The sequence below is a fragment of the Capricornis sumatraensis genome, chromosome 20 (genome assembly GCF_032405125.1).
Source record: "Capricornis sumatraensis isolate serow.1 chromosome 20, serow.2, whole genome shotgun sequence".
Lineage (NCBI taxonomy): Eukaryota > Metazoa > Chordata > Mammalia > Artiodactyla > Bovidae > Capricornis > Capricornis sumatraensis.
In genome coordinates this window covers 41,767,225-41,786,520 of record NC_091088.1, presented here as the reverse complement: position 1 = coordinate 41,786,520, position 19,296 = coordinate 41,767,225, and the positions used below count along the sequence as shown (strand labels likewise).

Here is a 19,296-nt window from a genome sequence, read left to right as displayed (position 1 = left end):
ATGTGAAAAGAGGGAGAAATTAAGAGTAACTCTTACCAAGTCACCAACTAATAAACCATTAAGTTCATAGATAAGAACAGAGAAAAAATTTTTTTCAAAGTAGAAAGATTTAAAGTCTCCTTTGGCTCAAACTGATCAATTAGCTTTTTCTATGAGAGCTCAAAGAACTTGAATGAGTTCTGCTTGACACAAACGGGACTGCCACCTCCCTTCCAACATTCATTCAGTTAAAATTCTTCTTTGGACCGAGCTCCAATCTACTTCTCTTTACATGTCCTTACTGGAAGTATATCTATTTTCCAAAAGTTTTGGACTGACCATCTAAAGACAATCATCAAAATCTGTTTTCTTAAAATCCACCCTACAACTGCTCTGCATCCTAATGACCAGAGAGCACTTTACAGATGAAAGACAGGCAATGGTACTTATGAAACTGATCCAGCTTAAGTTCTACCTCTTCCATAGGCCTGCTATATTATTTCATTGTTCAACAGTTCATTCATTCATTCTCTAATTCAAATAACCATTAAGCATCTAACCACCATTAAGCATCTAACCACCATCAATGACTTTTCTTCTATAAATTCCAAAAGCATTTTAGAGCTTGTAACATATAATCGGTCCTTGCATATACAGTTATCTCTGACCTCTTCAACTAGCCTGGAAGGCAGAAGTCAAGTTTCCTACTTTAGCACCTGTAAGAACAGATGATTAAGTTGTGTTACCTGAATTTTTGGTGAATAAGCAGTTGAAATGCAGCAGTATACAATTTAAAGGCACCCCACTGTTACCACTTTTATTAAGCAATCAGTAACAACCATTTATTGCATGTCTCCTCAAGAATGAACCAGGTATTCAGCTAAACATTTAACATATAATCAATCCTCACAAGAGTCTTGCAAGTTAAGCATTTTATTCTCATTCTAAAACCGTGAAAAACTGAGGCTCAGAGAAGTGAAGTTAGTTGGGCAAAGGTAGACTGTTAGGAAACGGCAGGGCCAGGATGAACCCAGATCTGTCTAACATAAAAGCCACACACAACCCAGAGACAGAAAACAGACTAGCAGCTCCCAGGGTTGAAGGGAGGGAGAAGTGGGAACCAAAAGCTTAATGGGTATGGGGTTTACATTTGGGATGATGAAAAAGTTCTGGAACTAGCCAGTGGTGATGATGGCTCTGCAACACCGTGAATGCCACTGAATTATACATTTTAATATGTAAAATGTATAATTTTATGTTATGTGTGTTTTATCACAGTAAAAAAAAAAGAGCAAAGCATATACCCCATGGCCTCCCAATACTGATCTCCTCTTGTGCATAGTATTTTTCTGTCTTCAACCCTAACCCATACCAACTTTGTCCCTGCTGGAGCCCCTCAGAATCAATGGATCCCAGCTTGTTAGGCTATTTATGGCCCTGTTTCTGCAACCTCTGCAAAGTAGGGCTGAAGCGCCCAGTGGCACCATGGACAGCACCTCTGCATGGCCTCCTCTTCCTTCTACTGAGGATCTTATATAGCCCCTTTCTACCAAGGTTTCCATAAATCTCCAGGGCCACAATGTAGCCAGTCTCTTCCAAGGACAGCCCCCTCCTTCCAATCTGTTGCCTCACATGCAGGTTAACAGTGTGGTCTGCACCTGACATCTAACATTACTGTCCACTTACACTCCCGAAGTGAAATCTGGTCACTTTCCCCTTAATTTGGATGTTCCACATCCCTGACTTGTATCTGGAATTCAGTGAACCACAAAGGGACACGGAAGGCTCGGCTGATTCAGCCAATGCTGCAAAGCGATCTCTTGGTGCCAGCACTGACAAGGACCAAATGCACTAGGGGAAAAAAACTCTTGCAATGAAGTCATACCACAGGTGGAAAAAACTGCTGGGGCCAGTTTTCCTCCTAATCGCGTGCACACCAGGCTGGTGACAATACCAACTGAAGAAGCAACAAGAACACAATAGGTAAGTTGTTCCTGCGCAACGAAGGGGAGGATCTGACTGCCCTAGCTCTACGCTCTAATACCCAAATGTTGCAGAATTTCCTTGAACCATGCTTATGTGCAGTCTCTTTCTAGTGGACAGTCTTCCCTGCTCACTAGGAGGCAAAGTGGGATGGGGATTCAAGTTCTGAAACACAATCTAATACTTGTTGTCTTATTTCTTCCTGTGATAAAGATGTTCCATATCATTTAGAAGTTTCCTTTTTATAGCAGTAAAACTATCAGGTGTGTTACACATAGGATTGCTTGTAAATACTTCCACTGACCTGTTGAGAGATTTAACATGAATCAATTGACTTCTCTGAATCTTAGTTTCCTTATCTGAAAAATAAAGTAGTAGTAGCAGTAATGTTAGTCACTCAGTCATGTCCAACTCTGTGATTCCACAGACTTAGCCTGTCAGGCTCCTCTGTCCATGGGATTCTCTAGGCAAGAATACTGGAGTGGACTCCCATTCCCTTCTCCAGAGGATCTTCCTGACCCAGGGATCAAAGACAGGTCTCTTGCATTGCAGGCAGATTCAGAAAAATAAAGAGGTTGGTTTAATCATGCTTTAAAACTCTTTCCTATCTTATCCAGCATTCTCTGACTGGACTGCAAGTATGCTCATGGTGGTCTATACTTTTCTGGTACCTCAGCCATTGAGCAGTAAGACTAGTTGAAAAAAATGAACCATTCCTTCCTACCCCCCAATATTTGAAACACTGACTCTTCAACTTGACTAAGATATAATAAATTTCTAACCTTTCCTCACATGCTCTCTGTTCCATCAGTTCTGAAGTTAATACTCTAAAGATGAAATTCTGTTTAGCTGAAAGGTTTCCTCATACCTCAAGGGTACTTAAGGTATCTGTACAACTAGGGATGACCAAACAAAATACCAAGAGATGGGAAAGCTAAAGCAGGGATGGGAGAGACAGACTCTCGAAGTATCTTTTTAATTCTTTGGTATGAAAAAGCCTCTCTGAGTAAGTGAAATGGTGCTTTGAAGAAAAGTGGAATTTCTATAACAACTTGTGACTTTTTCAGTATAAATGCATAGGACAAGACACAGGGGCAAAATAAGAGACCAGTATGTATCTAGTAAAACCAAAACAGCTCAGAAAAGATTAGACAAGGAGACAGATGGGTACCAATGACCCCACTGGCAGCCTCTGGATTTCCTCGTTCCTTTTTAGGGATTTCCACATCCATTTAGGAATGCATCTTGGCCTACTATTACAGATCCAGCCCTGGGAAGAGGCGTCTGTGGTTAAGCCTCACAATCCTTCATCTAAATCTAGAGGACTGCTGCTCTGACAAGTAAGAGAGGCATGTTTCTGGGCGCTCTTAACTATAAATCACACTCTACTGTAACTCTTTCTTTGCTTGATTGGGAGCTCCTTGAAGGTAGCAGCTGATTCTTAATCATTTCCCTACTTGTAAACGGAGCAGAGTGGCATTCAGTAGGTACTTGGTAAATTTTTTGGCATCTGATTGACTGAATCAAAGAGTGAACAAAGTAGACTGGATGCTGTTTACCTTCTCAAAAGTTGTATTTTTGTGGGGAAGTTACAGTGCCCTCTCTATTTTCATTTTTTCTTTAAACAAAAGCTGCAGCATCTAGAAATTATCAGTCAATGCAAATTAACTAAACAGAATCACAGAACTTCAGCCACGGAAGGAAGAGCAGATTGAATAGGAAGTTTGATTTTATTTTATTGACTTGTTCAGCATCTAGCTTCATGTCTGGAGGGCTGAATTTCTCGGGGAAGATTGACTGGAAATCTGAATTTAAAAAGAAAGGAAAAACTAGGAGGAAACAAAACAGTCGAAAGTATTAAGAATAAACATGTGTTTCTGTTTCAAAGCAAAACAAAACAGAAAGCAGCCCTCATGTGCTCATTTCATAGACTTCCATCATATTGTTAAACACATCCTTTAGACACCCCTGCAGAGTAGCTGCAAAAGCGCCGGGAAGCACTGAAAGAGCATCTAGTAGTCCACTGGTTTAGACTCTGAGCTTCCAATGCAGGGGGTGTGGGTTCAATCCCTGGTTGGAGAACTAAGATCCTACATGTCTTATGGCCACACACACCCCGCAAAAAACATAAAACAGAAGCAATATTGTAACAAATTCAGTAAAACTTTAATTGAAAAAAAAAAGGAAACATGCATGTGAACTTTGTTTCAGCCACCTATATGGTTGCTCAAATCTATACAGTGGGTGAACACATTTAAACCTCTCCAGGTCCCGGTTTCCTCATGTATAATGTAGGCATTAAAGCTTTTAGCATAAGCACTGATTAAGATAATTCATGTTAAAATATTTTGTAAAATTTACAGCCACATGCAAATGTTAAATTTAGTCCTAAATATTTTATTATTGTTGCTGCTACTGTAAATGGAACAGCTTTCTTAATTTATGGCCTTATCTTCTGCAGAGATATATGTGTATGGAAATACAAATATGATGAGGCTATTCAGAATCAAGCTGACTAAATCCTAACACTGAAATTCAGTACAGGCTGGAACTTGATTTTACCCCTGTTAAAGATTAAACTAGTCAAATGCTGGCTTCTAAAATATCCCAGTGATCCTTTTGATTAGTAGTGTTCCAGAATTTCTAATGCACTTACTGAGTTTAATTAAGACTTGTAAGAAGCAGAAGAACCAAGCAAGTTACTTAATATAGTACTTTGCACTGTTCATGCTTTCAGAGCATAATGCATAAAACAGTCTTTTAAAAAAAGTTTCCCTGATGGTTTTTGAGCACCTATTATAGAATATGAGCCTACCAAAAGTTACTTTATTCACCCAGTAGGCAACTCAAGTGTCAAATTTAAGTGACCTAACATCACCTAGATAGTCAACCCTGGAGCCAAATTCCAATCTTAAATCCATTTGACTCAAAAAGCCAAGTGCTTTTCACTACATTATACCACAGAATCGGAACTGCAGCATTTAAAAAATTTACTGTTTGAATCTCCCACATCCTTGAAGGATTTTTTTTCCCCAGTTCTCTGCATGTTATTCAAGGTTACAGTTCAACAGGAGATGGAAACATCCAGAAAGAATGACTGCCTTTAGGGAGCGTCCACAGGTGAAAGGAGACTAATGTCTCACTGCAGAGCCTTTGGCACTTATTAAATTCGTACCTTGTGCAAATATTATCTTTCTAAACAAAGAAAGAGTAAGAGAGAAAGAGAGAAGGAAACATTGGTCCTGGGACCAGCTCTGCCACTCACTCGTATGGTTTGGGACAAGTCACTTCACAATCTTTTGGATTTTGTTACCTTTACTGTAAAAGGAGGGATTAATCTGTCAAAACCCAAAGAATGTACCACATCAAAGGTGAACCTTAATGTAAACTATGGACTTAGGGTGATATTGGCATGTCAATGTCAGTTCATCCACCATGACAAATACACCATCCGGTGTAGGATGTTGACAGTGGGGGCAGCTTTGCACATGTAGGGGCAGGGGATACATGGGAACTCTATACTTTTCACTCCATCTTTCTGTGAACCTAAAACTGCTCTACAACATAAAGTCTATTAAGAAAAAAAAAGGATTACACTAAATAATTTCTAAAATTCCTTCCAGCTCTAAGATTGCAATATTCTAATGTACTCCACACAAATCATTAAAAATTCAGAAGGCGGAATAAACTGGTCAATCTTTCATTAGAAATTCATTAAGATTAGATGCAGGGGTGGGGTGGGACAAAGACTTGGATAATTAAAGTCAAGATTTCCTAAACCTGGAAACAGAGATAAAATGGAAATAAGAATGTAGAAAATAAACTAGGTCGTTTCTAGCCTTTCCAATCCTAAAACTTATTCTGCCATTAGGGAGTCTTGGGCAAGCACAGTGAGGAATACAGACAGGCAACATCCCTCCACCTCCAGTATTGGATGCTGGCCAGTTCTCTTAAAAGCAAGAAATGTGCTAATCAGAAAGAACTGGAATTCTTTTTTTGGCTGGGCCACACAGCATGTGAGATCTTAGTTTCCCTATCAGGTATCAAACCAGGCCCCCTGCATTGGGAGTGAAGAGTTTTAACCACTGGAATGCCAGGGAGTTCCCAGAACTGGAATTCTTCTATCCTGTCCTACCCAGAACCAATCTCCATGCCATCTGGGCCTCTCTTCACCTCTGTAGGTAAAGAAAAATACATGAATCCCTTTCATATTAGGGAGGACAAAAGAATATAAACATTCTAGAGATCAGGCTCCAGACACTCAGAGGCAGGAGACAGAAAGGAATGCCACTGAACTAAAAGCTATTTGAGAGGCATATACCTTTTTTAGCTTAATTTTACCAGAAATAAAGCACACACATAGAAATGATGACAGTTATTTATGCAGATTAAGTACAAGTGGCTACGCCAAGTTTTCACTTCAGTTCGACCAGCACCTGTATATATACTACCTGTACTGCTAAGAACATTCCACCTGGCCCACAAGGGTCACCTGGCTCCAGCCTGTGCCGTATGTGAAGGATGCAAGTATAAGAAGGCCTTCCCTTGTCATTGTTCCTGCCATAAAATTTTCATTCAGAGAGCTGGTAGCTGATTCCTTTAAATACCAAAATGTATTTATATTCTAACAATTTTGGAAGGAATTATACCTAAGATGAATTGTGTGTAACCTTTGCCTTCTTAAACAAAGTACACTGAACACAAAATACTTAGTTTTTCAACTGATAATAGACTCTTTGGGGGTATATTTTTGTGTCTCCTTTCTTGATCTTCTATGCTCTTGTCACTGTGCCTTAGTCAGTCTAACTTCTGTTACTTCTAATTCTGCTGTGGTCTTTAAAAGATAACCAGTCTGATCAGGACTGCGTATAAAGCAGAGATGAAACTGGCTCTGAGGACTATGGGACTTTGAGTAAGACTAAGAGGGCAGCCAGTTGGACATCTGTAGTAACACAGGTGACATGGGATGTTAAATTGGAAATGTCAAGTAAAGCAACAAGATAAAATGCACTTAAAACTCCAAAGTAAGACACCAGACTTTGATGCAATCAAGACCATAAAAACTCCTCATTCGGAAAGAGGGAAGGAAAGATCAAAGGTGTGGATACCGAGAAGTGACTTATAAGGAGGATTTCTTCAGAAAAAGCTGCTGGTGAGAGTGAGTCCCACTCGACAATCCACCAATAACAAAAAGATAATAACCCAATATAAAAACAGGCAAAGGCTCTTAATAGAAATTTCTCCAAGGAAGACATGCAAATAGCCAGTAAGACAGACAGGCTGTTCAACATCATTAGCCACGTTGTTGTTATTTAGTTGCTAAGTCAAGTCTGACTCTTTTTGTGACCCCATGGACTATAACCTTCCAGGCTCCTCTGTCCACGGGATCTCCCAGGCAAGAATACTGGAATGGGAAGCCATTTCTTTCTCCAGGGGATCTTTCCAACCCAGGGACTGAACTTGTGTCTCCTACATTGCAGGCAGATTCTTTATCATTGAGCCACCAGGGAAGCATGTATGCTTCATTAGCCATGAGGGAAACATAAATCAAAGCCAAATAAATATTTTTTTAAAAAAACCATCAAACACTGAAGAGTCAACTACAAAAGACCACATATTATATAATTTCATTTACATAAAATATCCAGAATAGGCAAATCTATAGAAATAGAAAGTAGATAGGTGATCGCCTAGGGTTAGGGGCAAAGCAAGGAGAATGCAAGATAGCAGCTAATAGATTTCTTTAGAGGCACAAAAATACTGTAAACTTAGATTGTGGTGATGGCTGCACAACACTGTGAATATACCAAAAAAACTGAATCAAGCATGTAAATGGGTAAATTGTGTGGTATGTGATTGCCATCTCAATTAGTCTGTTAAAAAGACACAAAAAGAAAGAGAGCAAACACCAGAGCTGGAAACGTTCCCAAATGCCTCTCTAAAATTAAAACACCCTCTTGTACCCTCTCTTGTTTCCGAGTGAGTTGCTGGATCAATTCAACCACCCCAGATGTTTTCCTTATTTCCTGCCTTTGAGCTGTACTCTATAATTTAGTATTAGCAGAAAGTTAATAAAGACAACATACTCTTTGTTGCTCAATTTTACACCATGTTTACCATTTTCCTCCAACATACACATTTCCTCTGTTTTCCCTCTGCAGCTGAGCTGCCAAAACCTTGTAGAGGGAATAATTACCCTTCTGTACCCCTTCCTGCTTTCAAGACGGTCCCAGTCCTTGTGCATAATCAAGTGTCTACAGCAAACTAATGTTTTGCCTGTCTCTTCAGGAAGTTTTTACTTCACTCAGCTGTTCACTATGAGGGGATTTTCCCCCCTCACGGGGGGCAAGAATAGGAGAAATGAACAGGACTCACTATTTCTCCATCTCTTTGATTTTTAGAGGCTAATTCACTTGCCAGAAAGAAGCTGTCTTGCTTTTTCTTCTAAAAGCAATTTACTGACTTTCACTGAACACTACGAGGAGTTTGTACCAAAGTTTAGTCAAAATTAGTCCTATCCCTACCAGCACTTTCAAGTCTTTCTAACATTCCACACCTGACTATTTTACTATTTTTCATCATAGTATTTCTTAGCTGGAATATGACTGAAGATAGTCTTTCTAAAAGTTATTTGGGCCTTATTCTCTAATTCAGAACTTTTGCTTTCTAGACTGTTCTGTATAATTTCTTGTCTTCATGTTATCTGAAAAGTACTTGCCTACTAACAGGAAGAACAGGATATAAGAACTTCCTTTTCATAAGTCTCTAAGTAAGACATTAAATAAAAACAAACAGTATTATAGCCACTAAATCATCATGTCTTATTTTATCCATGAACAATTTAATTCTGTACTTGTGTGCCAGGTCAATGTTATGAAGGTTATACTCTATTTTTTTCAACAGCAAAATTTAATAAAATGTTAGTGAACATCAAACTTTAGGAAAAAGTGACTGTTACAGAGAATGAATTTTGAATTTTTAAGCAGTATGCATATATCCACCAATTTATTAGTATCATACATAAAGCGTAAACTTAACCAAACCAAAAGCAAATGCCTTCTCTTTGGTTTTTTTTCGGCCATGCCACGTGGCATTTGGGATCATAGCTCCCCGACCAGGGATTGAACCTGAGCCCCCTACATTGGAAGTGCACAGTCTTAACCACTGGACCACCAGGGAAGTCCACATCTGCCTTATCTGAAAGAACATGACCTAAGATTAACTTTATACCCTTATACACTGCTGGGAGCAAGGTAAAATGGTACAGACACTTTGGAAAATGATCTGACAGTACCTCAAATGATTAAAACACAGGATTACCATACGATACAGCAATTCCACTTCCAGGGATGAGAAATAAAAACGTATAAACACACAATAACTTATACATGAACATCCAGAGCACCATTATTCATGGCATCTGGTCCCATCACTTCATGGCAAATAAATGGGGAAACAATGGAAACAGTAGCTGACTTTACTTTTTTGGGCTCCAAAATCACTGCAGATGGTGACTGCAGCCATGAAATTAAAAAATGCTTACTCCTTGGAAGGAAAGTTATGACCAACCTAGAAGCATATTAAAAAGCAGAGACCTTACTTTGCCAACAAAGGTCCGTCTAGTCAAGGCTATGGTTTTTCCTGTAGTCATGTATGGATGTGAGAGTTGGACTGTGAAGAAAGCTGAGTGCCAAAGAATTGATGCTTTTGAACTGTGGTGTTGGAAAAGACTCTTGAGAGTCTCTTGGACTGCAAGGAGATCCAACGAGTCCATTCTAAAGGAGATCAGTCCTGTGTGTTCATTGGAAGGATGGACGTTGAAGCTAAAACTCCAATACTTTGGCCACCTCATCCGAAGAGTTGACTCATTGGAAAAGACCCTGATGCTGGGAGGGATTGGGGGCAGGAGGAGAAGGGGACAACAGAGGATGAGATGGCTGGATGGCATCACCAACTCAACGGACATGAGTTTGGGTAAACTCCGGGACCTGGAGATGGACAAGGAGGCCCAGCGTGCTGCAATACACGGGGTTGCAAAGAGTCGGACATGATTGAGCGACTGAACTGAACTGATGATAACTCCACATTTAACTTTTTAACGAACTGCCAAATGATATTCCCAATGCAGCTTTACCTTTTTACATGAAATATAATTCTGAAAGCTACTTACTCTTGTAAATGTTTTTAATAGTATGATATCATTATAAATGCATTGAAATAAACTTTAGAGTATTTACACCAATGCCATCTGGGCCTAACAGTAATGGATTTCATTTTTGTTAAAAATATATATATTTAAGATTATAATCATAGATAACATATAATTTATATAAATATTTTTCACCTTTACTGTATATTTAGGAAGTCATTTCCATAACTCATTTACTCAAACATATTTCTTCATGAAGATGATTCTATCAAAAATTATAAAGTAGATTCAATATTATCATACATGTTTAGGAAGCCTACAGTATTGCAAATGTCTTTGTCAATTTCTTCTAAGGATATGCTTTCATCAGTGGCATATGCATGTAAGAGACTCTAACTGCTTAAGATTCAAAGTAAATAATAAAATTAACAGCTTATAGTTTCCAATTTTCAAAGTAAAAAGATTTTGATGGTTTGGAATTTAAGATTAGTAATTCCAATCCTGAAGAATCAGTTTAAAAGACAAAATTATTTTAAAAGACTAAGTACAAAGATTAACTAAAAATATTAGTGACTTAAATTACCAACCTTATATATATCCTCAATACATCTAGTAAGTTGTTCTTCTCTCACCAAAATGGTCCCTGGCACCGTATCACTCTCTGGAATCTCTAAAGGACAAAAAACAAAATTATTCATGCTCAGCATCTCAATGAGCCTAAGGAAAAATGCTTTACTAGAAAGTTTGGGAAGTAACAGCTGAAATTAGAAAATCAACATGGTTACAATACAGCACCATTCAAATACAATATTTCACAGAATGTTTCATTGATTACAAACATGCATTGTTATTTTATGTATCAATAAGAAAAAAAAAAGCACTTACAAGTAACCTATGAAACATTATCACTTAGAATTCTAATTCTAAATTCATGAATGGGAAGTTGGAGATTAAATTAAATGAAAATGGCAGAATCAATAGCTGTATCTGGGTTACTTACTACACAGATGTTTATTCTACTATTCTCTGTACATGTATTTGAAAATTTCCCTATAAAATGTAAAATTTTTTAATTTAAAAATTTAAAAGCTGAACTTTTAAAACAGAGCTTTTTTAAAAAAATTATTAAGAGAACTTAGATTTATTTTACAGTTTTGTTATATATCATTCTTTTTTTTCTTTGCTATTCTTCATGGCATGTAGGATCTTAGTTCCCTGACCAGGGACTGAACCTACAGGATTGATGCCCCCTACAAAAGAGGCATGGAGCCCTAGCCACTGGACCACCGGGGAAAGTCCCTATCATTCCTGATAAAAGCTAAATAATTGGAATAAACAGGATAAAGAATTAAAACTTCACATTAATTAGTGTCCAACTCTTCTGAAACATTTTTGGTATCTTTGTTGTACCATAATATATTGACCTCTGACCCACAGAGTACAGTGATGTGATATCCTCAAGAGCCCTTGGTTTTATTACTGTCATCACAATTTTCTTCAAAGTCACTGACATCCATTCTACAAGTTTTAACACTCACTTGCAGACATACACAATACCACAGTTGCTACCTGGCCAACAATGATAGTGAGACGCATCTAGATATTAGAGTTACTACAATGTGAAAGAGATTTCCAAAATAAAGTTTTTTTAATGTGAGAAAAAAGTGCATCTTGAAATTGATAAAATATGGTAATTCATCATACTTGCTATATATCCCTAAAAAATATGCTGCAATATGAAAAACCAAGTAAGAAAGCGTATACGTTAGATTGTTTTTCTAGCGGCAATGATGGGGTTTACGTATAAGAACAGTCATATTCTCACTCAGTCCTTTTTGTTATCAACAGAGGTTATATGCAAAACATGTAGCTGGCATTACAGATGCAACCTAACGTGTAAGAATGCCTGGTAAAGAGATGCCCAATAAATATTCTTTGAATGAATGAATAAGGTCCTGGACAAAGATAACTGGCCCACAACTGGACTGAATCTAGGCCTCCCAAGCATAGTGCTCTAGCAGTAGTGTTAGTCACTCAGTCCTGTCTGACTCTTGCGACCCCATGGACTATAGCCTGCCAGGCTCCTCTGTCCATGGAATTCTCCAGGCCAGAATACTGGAGTGGGTCGCCATTCCCTTCCCCAGGGGATCTTTCCAACCCAGGGACTGAACCCCAGTCTCCTGCACTCCAGGCAGATTCTTTGCCACTGCACTACCTGGGAAGCCCTGGTGCTCTAGCCCAGGGCTCAAACTGGAACACACACTTGAATTCCCTAGTGGGCCAGTCAAAACAGTGCTGGGCCCAACATCAGAGTTTCTAACTTTGTAGGTCTCAGGCGGAGCCCAAAAAGTTGTATTTCTTATCAATTCGCAGGTGATGCTGATGCTTCTGGTCTTGGGACCACACACTGAGAACAGCTGCTCCAGAGTAAAGGAAATACCTGGTCAGTCACAGACAAGAAGATAAATAGATTAGGAATGAAGTATGGTCTCACATGAAATTACATACAAATGAAGTCCTAGGCCTTGATGACGAGTGCCAATAGAAATAATACTTCATTTTTTGAGTCATTTTTTGAGGAATACACTAATCCCAGACTAGATTTCTATTAAATACATAAAGGAATTTTAATTATTTATTCAAATATCATGTTTATCGTGTTTGAATAATCACAAGTTCCACTTCACCAAAGCTCAATTTGGTGAAGCTTTACAAGCACAAGAATTAGGCTTTCTTTATTCTCACCCACTGAATATTTACTGGAAGGACTGATGCTGGAGCTGAAACTCCAATACTTTGGCCATCTGATGCAAAAGAACTGACTCATTTGAAAAGACCCTGATGCTAGGAAAGACTGAAGGTGGGAGGAGAAGGGGACGACAGAGGATGAGATGTTTGGATGGCATCACCGACTCAATGGACATGAGTTTGAGGAAACACCAGGAGTTAGTGATGGACAGGGAGGCCTGGCGTGCTGCAGTCCATGGGGTGGCAAAGAGTCGGACACGACTGAGCAACTGAACTGAATTTAAACCCCTCTACACAGATTCAGAAACATTTATACTATAAATGACTTTTATAAAAAGTCTACACAGAACTAAACTGGGCTTAACCACACATCAATTTTTCTCTTTATTTTTAACCTCAGAAAAGACTATTATGGAAAGGTTCTGTTTTTTTAAAAAACTCACTAAAAATGCTGAAATGATACTCTGTATCCTAGCACTAACCTCAATAAAGCATGAAAATATACAGAGGGAAGTGGTTAAAAGACATTAAAACACAAGGGAGGGAGGCTCAAGAGGGAGGAGAGGTATATATACAGTTATGACTGATTTTTGTTGTTGTAGGCACTGAAAAGTAATTATCTTCCAATTAAAAACAAAAAACAAATACACTTAAACTCTCTGGCCAAATCTGGGAAAATCTGAGCATCAAAATGAATATAGGAATATTCAGTCATCCACTGAATCTGTTTTCAAAGAGATGAGGCAAGGAGAAAACAAAAGCTCTTCCTTACAGAAGAATACAACAAAATAGAAACAATTTAAAGAAAAAAAAAGAACGTCACCATTTTACTGGCAAAAATTATCAGGGGATACCAAACCACAGTATGAAGAACTGTTTGGAGACAGGATATTCACACTGTCTCATATGTCGACCATCCCACAGATCATTATTAATTAAAAAGGGAGGAAGGTATTTTTACAGTGGAGAAATCTGGTTGCTACCACCTTAATCAAATAATCACATTTAACTTCACTAATGGAATAAACTGATGACATGTGTCCATAATCTGATGGACTGAAAAATAAAATCGTATACAGTATTCCTGCCAAAATGTTTAACCTGGATCTAATCACGAGGAAACAATTAGACAAGTACAAACTGCAGAACTGTCTATAACCTGGGCTTCAAAAGTCTCAGAGTGAAAGACCATTAGGGATCTATTCTACATTAAAGAATTAATGTAACAAGTTAATGCAATGTAATTTTTAAAAAACAGATATAAAGGAAATTCTTCGGACAAATAAGAAATCTGAATTAACTCTATATATTTGAGGATGTCTGCAACTAACTCTCAAATGCTTCAGGAAAAAAAATATGTATATGTGTAGGAAGAGAGAAAGAGAAAGCGAACATGCCAAATTGTTAATTATGTGAAGTATACAGGGATGAGACAATGTATTCTTCTTAGAACTTCCATGAAGTGGATTTTTCAAAATAAAAAGTTGAGGAGAAAAAAACAAAACTAAAGACACTTAACTACATAGACTTAAGTCATTTAAATCCAAAACACAGAAGAAGGTCCTTTAGAGGGACCCCAAACCACCAGACTTCCTTGTTTACCTGCTGTATTTAAACATCGATGAAGAGGAGCTAACACGGGCTGAAGTAAGTACTTGGCTGCCAGTTGTGGCTGTTCTCTTGACATAGTTAAAAAGGTTGTGGTGGCAACTCTCTGAAATTGTCGTGCTGCCGATTTATCTTGAAAGTGAAATAAATCCAAAATCTAAAAGAAAAATTCCATAAGGTAAATACCAGAGTCTTTGTAAGAAGCACTACAACAACTAAGAAAAGAACACATTTCACATTAATTTCTTTACACCAAGAAATAAATTCACTGCAGTAACACTGATCCAACAGAACTGTTTGTTTTTTTTAATTAATTTAACAACCCAGCACCAAAGGGTATGAGAACTGAAGGAGCTACGTTTTTATTAAACAATTTTATCAGATTTATAAAATATGTGTAATTTGTAGAAAATTTGGAGAATAATTTTTAAGAAAAAAAATTCCAAATTACTATGAACACTTTTGGTGTATTTTTTCCAATATGTTCCCTGTATAATTCTTTCCTCTTTTCATTTGAGACCATACTTAATATTCAATTTTGTGTATTGCTGAAACCTCCTCATATTGTTATAAATTCCTAAAAAAATATTATTTTCAGATATTCAGCTTTCCCCCCAAATTTTGCTATGATAAATAGCAATTACGGGGTAAAGGCATATAAATATATTCAGAATCTGAAGAGCCTGTCAGATCTGACCAAGGGTCTACTTTATTCTCAAAAAATAAACATTAAAAGACAAAAACCAAACAAACAAACCACTGATCTCTCATGTTTGAGTCTAAGTACCCAACAGAAAAGTGCATCCTGTTCCTGGCTTAAAAGTGACTCCAACGTTTTGTAGACAGGAGAATCCACTGTCCCAAAACTGTATGTGACCTGTGATGCTGCCAAAAACAGGCTCAGTAAGACTAAAACCTATGACTTGATTGTCTCATTTCCTTAAGTGCCAACATTATAGCTACTAGTTTTAGAAAAGGTTTGCCCATCATTGCAAATATAACTTTATCCTGTAAGATACTTCCTACTTAGTATCTTCCAGTGTAAGATTTTACATCATGATATTTGTTCTCATGCATGCTTCCCCAAGAGAACCTGAAGACCAGTGTAACAGCTGAATGACTTTCTTTACACTGTACTCCAAAAGGCATATCTTACATCTAAAAGCATGTGGAGAGGTAACTAAGAACACTCCTTCCACATTTTCACCTATCAGATCAACAAAGAAAAGTTTTGTAACACACTGTGTAGGCAAAGGTGTGGGAAAACAAATACATATATAATATCAATCAAAAATTTAAATACATATACTTTTTAAGCCAATCATTTCAATTCTAAAAATTTTCCCTATTAACTGGAGCATTGTAACAGCAAAACAATGGAAACAATTTAAATGTCCATTAACAGGAAGCTGGTTAAATAAATCATGGTACATAATATGATGACATACTATGCACCCAAGAAAAAGAATGAGACAGCTTAACATGAAATGATCTCCAAGGTACACTGTTAAGTGAAAAAAGCAAAACTGAAAAATAGTGTGGGCAGCACATTATCATTTGGGTAAAAATTAGAATATAAAAACAAATACATACATATATAATTGTATACATATTATTCACAGATTGTCTCTGCAAAATAAATAAGAAATTGATACAGAGACAGAAGAGAGACTTACTTTTCCGCTTACTCTTTTGTGCTTTTTAAAATTGTATACCATGCTAATTTACCTTTTTTATTTACTACATATTTTTTAAAAAATAATTAAAAACACAGAAAAGATAATAAATATGACAAAACTATAGTTCCATGTTCCAGTTTTGAGGGCAAGCTAGTCAGTTACTAATGATGAAAGTGAAAGTCATTCAGTCGTGTCTGACTGTTTGCAACCCCACTGATACAGTCCATGGAATTCTCTAGGCCAGGATACTGGAGTGGGTAGCCTTTCCCTTCTCCAGGGGACTGTCCCAACCCAGGGATTAAACCCAGGTCTCCCGCACTGCAGGCAGATTCTTTACCAGCTGAGCCAGAGGGGAAGCCCAAGATTACTGGAATGGGTAGCCTATCCCTTCTCCAGGGGATCTTCCCAACCCAGGAATTGAACCGGGGTCTCCTGCAGTGCAGGTGGATTCTTTACCAACTGAGCCATCAGGGAAGCCTAACAGATCAGTCTCTCCCACAGGTTTTTAATGTTATTAAGAAAGTCCTTCACTGAATAATAAACATTATATTAACTCAATACTGTTGTTGTTGTTTAGTCACTAAGTCGTATCCGACTCTGCAACACCATGGACAGACAGGATTTTCCAGGCAAGAATACCAGACTGGGTTGCCATTTCCTTCTCCAAGGGCATCTTCCCCACCCAGGGATCAAACCCGCATCTCCAGCACTGCAGGCATATTCTTTACCGCTGAGCCACTGGGAAAGCCCCTAACTCAATATTAGGTGAACATTAAAAGTCCTCTTTCTATAAATAAGCAAATAATCCTCAAACAGACAAAAGAAACATGATTTACCTGGGGGCAGATATCTCTATAATAATCCTCTGGTGAAAGAGACTGCTGAGGACAAGAGGCTAAAATCTTTGCAATCAAGTCACACTTCTTCCAGTCCGCAGCTGTGGCCTCAGCATCACTCCCTCCAGCCGCCCCAGCTGTCAGCGATGGATACAGATGTTAAAAATTCATAGCACCTCACCACATAAGGTCCTTAAATTAGAGGAGAAACTATTTTTTTCCCTATTGAAAGTCACTAATTTCTTCTGTAAGCTAAACTACCTCCTTGTACTTTCATTTTGATGTTGGTCTCCGGCAAGTTCAGAGGAAAAAACAGCACTTAACCATTGTAATTAGAGTATGCATATTATCTGAACGCTAGTTTCTTCTTTGTGCTTATTACTGACATGTTTTAAATGATTAATATTTCTATTATTCTGTCTCTTTATATGCATCATGTCATTCAAACTGCCTTAAACTAGAGTTAGGGAGTAACAGGTATCAGACAAAAGCAGCCCAAGACACTGGTCCCTAAGAGAAGGGAAGCAAACAAGGCGAGCCCCATGAACACCCTAGCCTACTACCTTGAGAGAGGATTTTTTTTTTTTTTGGTCCATACTACGAGACATGTTGCAACTCAGGGTGAACCAGGGCCCCTGCACTGGGAGCATGGAGTCTTAACCACTGGACTGCCAAGGCAGGTCCCTAGAGAGTTTTGAGGCCACACCACAGGTAAAGGAGAATCCAGTGAAGCCTGCTACACTGCTGAATTAAAGAAGAAACACAGTTCAGACTTCAGGGACGTCAACACAGCTAGAGCTTTCAGGGTGAAACAGCAGAGAGGGAAGTCCAGAGGCCAGCAGAGGAATCCTCTCTCAAGTCTTCTGCAGAGTGTGGTGTATGTGTGTGTTGAGAGAGAGGGAGAGCGACAGAGAGAGAGAAACCCAAGGCAAGAAACACCAGAAAGGAGGAGGGAGCACAATCCCCAGAGTTCATGAAGGGCTTGGAATAATTAGTGTTCCTGCTAGTGACCATGGAAAGCCTTTTAATACATACAGAATCAAGTAAAATCCCAGAAAGGTATCAATCACCTTAGTATTGGTGCCAAATTACCTTAAGTTAAAGGCTGTTATCCACCCACAGTAACAAGGTTTAAGAGCCAGAACTGAAGGACTCAAAAAAAAAAAAAAAAAGAACTGAAGGACTCAAACTGATACCAAGAAAATGAACTGCATCCTAGCACAAAGTTCAACAAAGGAACACAACAAAATAGAGCATCTAGCAGTGTTAAATTAAAATGCCCGCTATCCATTCAAAAATTACCAAGTACATCCATTCCAGTGAAATATTTTTTAATATAAGGATTATGGTTAGAAAAAATATCAGAAGACACCTGCTCAAAATGTTCCAAGTGGTTGCTTCTGGGGATGGGAAATGGAGTAGAAAGCTGCTAAGGACTGCTATTTTTCTCTAAAAGCATTATAGACCTATTGATTCTTTAAACTATGTGCATATATAATTTTGTTTAAAAGTCAAAAAATATAAATTAAAAACTACTACCATACTTAGTATGATAATTAACATTTCTTCTCTTAATGAGGACTAAGAGAGTATAACTGGAAACGAATCTAAAATTTCATTCCAAAGCTTTTATCTCTTGGGTATCTCAAGCTTGAGGAGAATGCTTTTGTATTTTAAGTCCTGAGGTGAAGTACTCTTAGGACCTCTGGACCTTTCACAGAGAATTTCTTGGTTTCTATAGCGTTTACTTAAATTTTCTGTACAATGTTTTCCTCTGACATTATAACTTATTTGAAACAGTTGACAATATTATGCAACATGAGCAGTGTATCACAACTATTTGGGGGGAAAATAGCAAAAAAAATGAGTTTTTTTGGGAAAAGGAGTTCACTGAAGTTTAACTTTTCACGCCCCACAAAGGCACAAACAAAGTCTAGTCTCCACCAGGTTTTACATTCAAACGCTAGAGACCAATAAAGAAAAGTGGGTGCCGAAGTAACAAACGTCTATTTCTTACCACCTGCTCCTTCCAAAATGCCCCGGACTACTGCCTGAACACCGCTGGGTCTCATCAACCTTTCAGAGAGGAGCTGCCCACACAGACGCCGGAGCCATGCTGGGGCCCGACACCTCACTTGCATCTTCCCTTCTGAGCAGGACTGAAAAACGAAGGGAAATGTGTGAATGAATGTCAGCGTAATGGATAGGATTTTTTTTGTTGTTTTTCAGATAGGATTTACAGAAATTAAAAATATACAAATATACTGAGTCAGACTGATAATTAACAGTACGCTATACAGACTTCAAAAGGGCA

General features: G+C 38.1%; 1 protein-coding gene across 1 annotated transcript in view; it reads right to left on the bottom strand.

Moving 5' to 3' along the window:
* Nucleotides 1-19,296, bottom strand: part of TANGO6 (transport and golgi organization 6 homolog) — a 179,779-nt gene that overhangs the window by 142,353 nt on the left and 18,130 nt on the right. The window contains exons 4-7 of the mRNA XM_068993035.1: nucleotides 19,000-19,141; nucleotides 16,983-17,119; nucleotides 14,462-14,624; nucleotides 10,699-10,781 (exon numbers count right to left, since the gene is read on the bottom strand). Of these exons, the coding sequence (XP_068849136.1) occupies nucleotides 10,699-10,781; nucleotides 14,462-14,624; nucleotides 16,983-17,119; nucleotides 19,000-19,141 (525 nt within the window). The remainder of the gene's footprint in view (nucleotides 1-10,698; nucleotides 10,782-14,461; nucleotides 14,625-16,982; nucleotides 17,120-18,999; nucleotides 19,142-19,296) is intronic.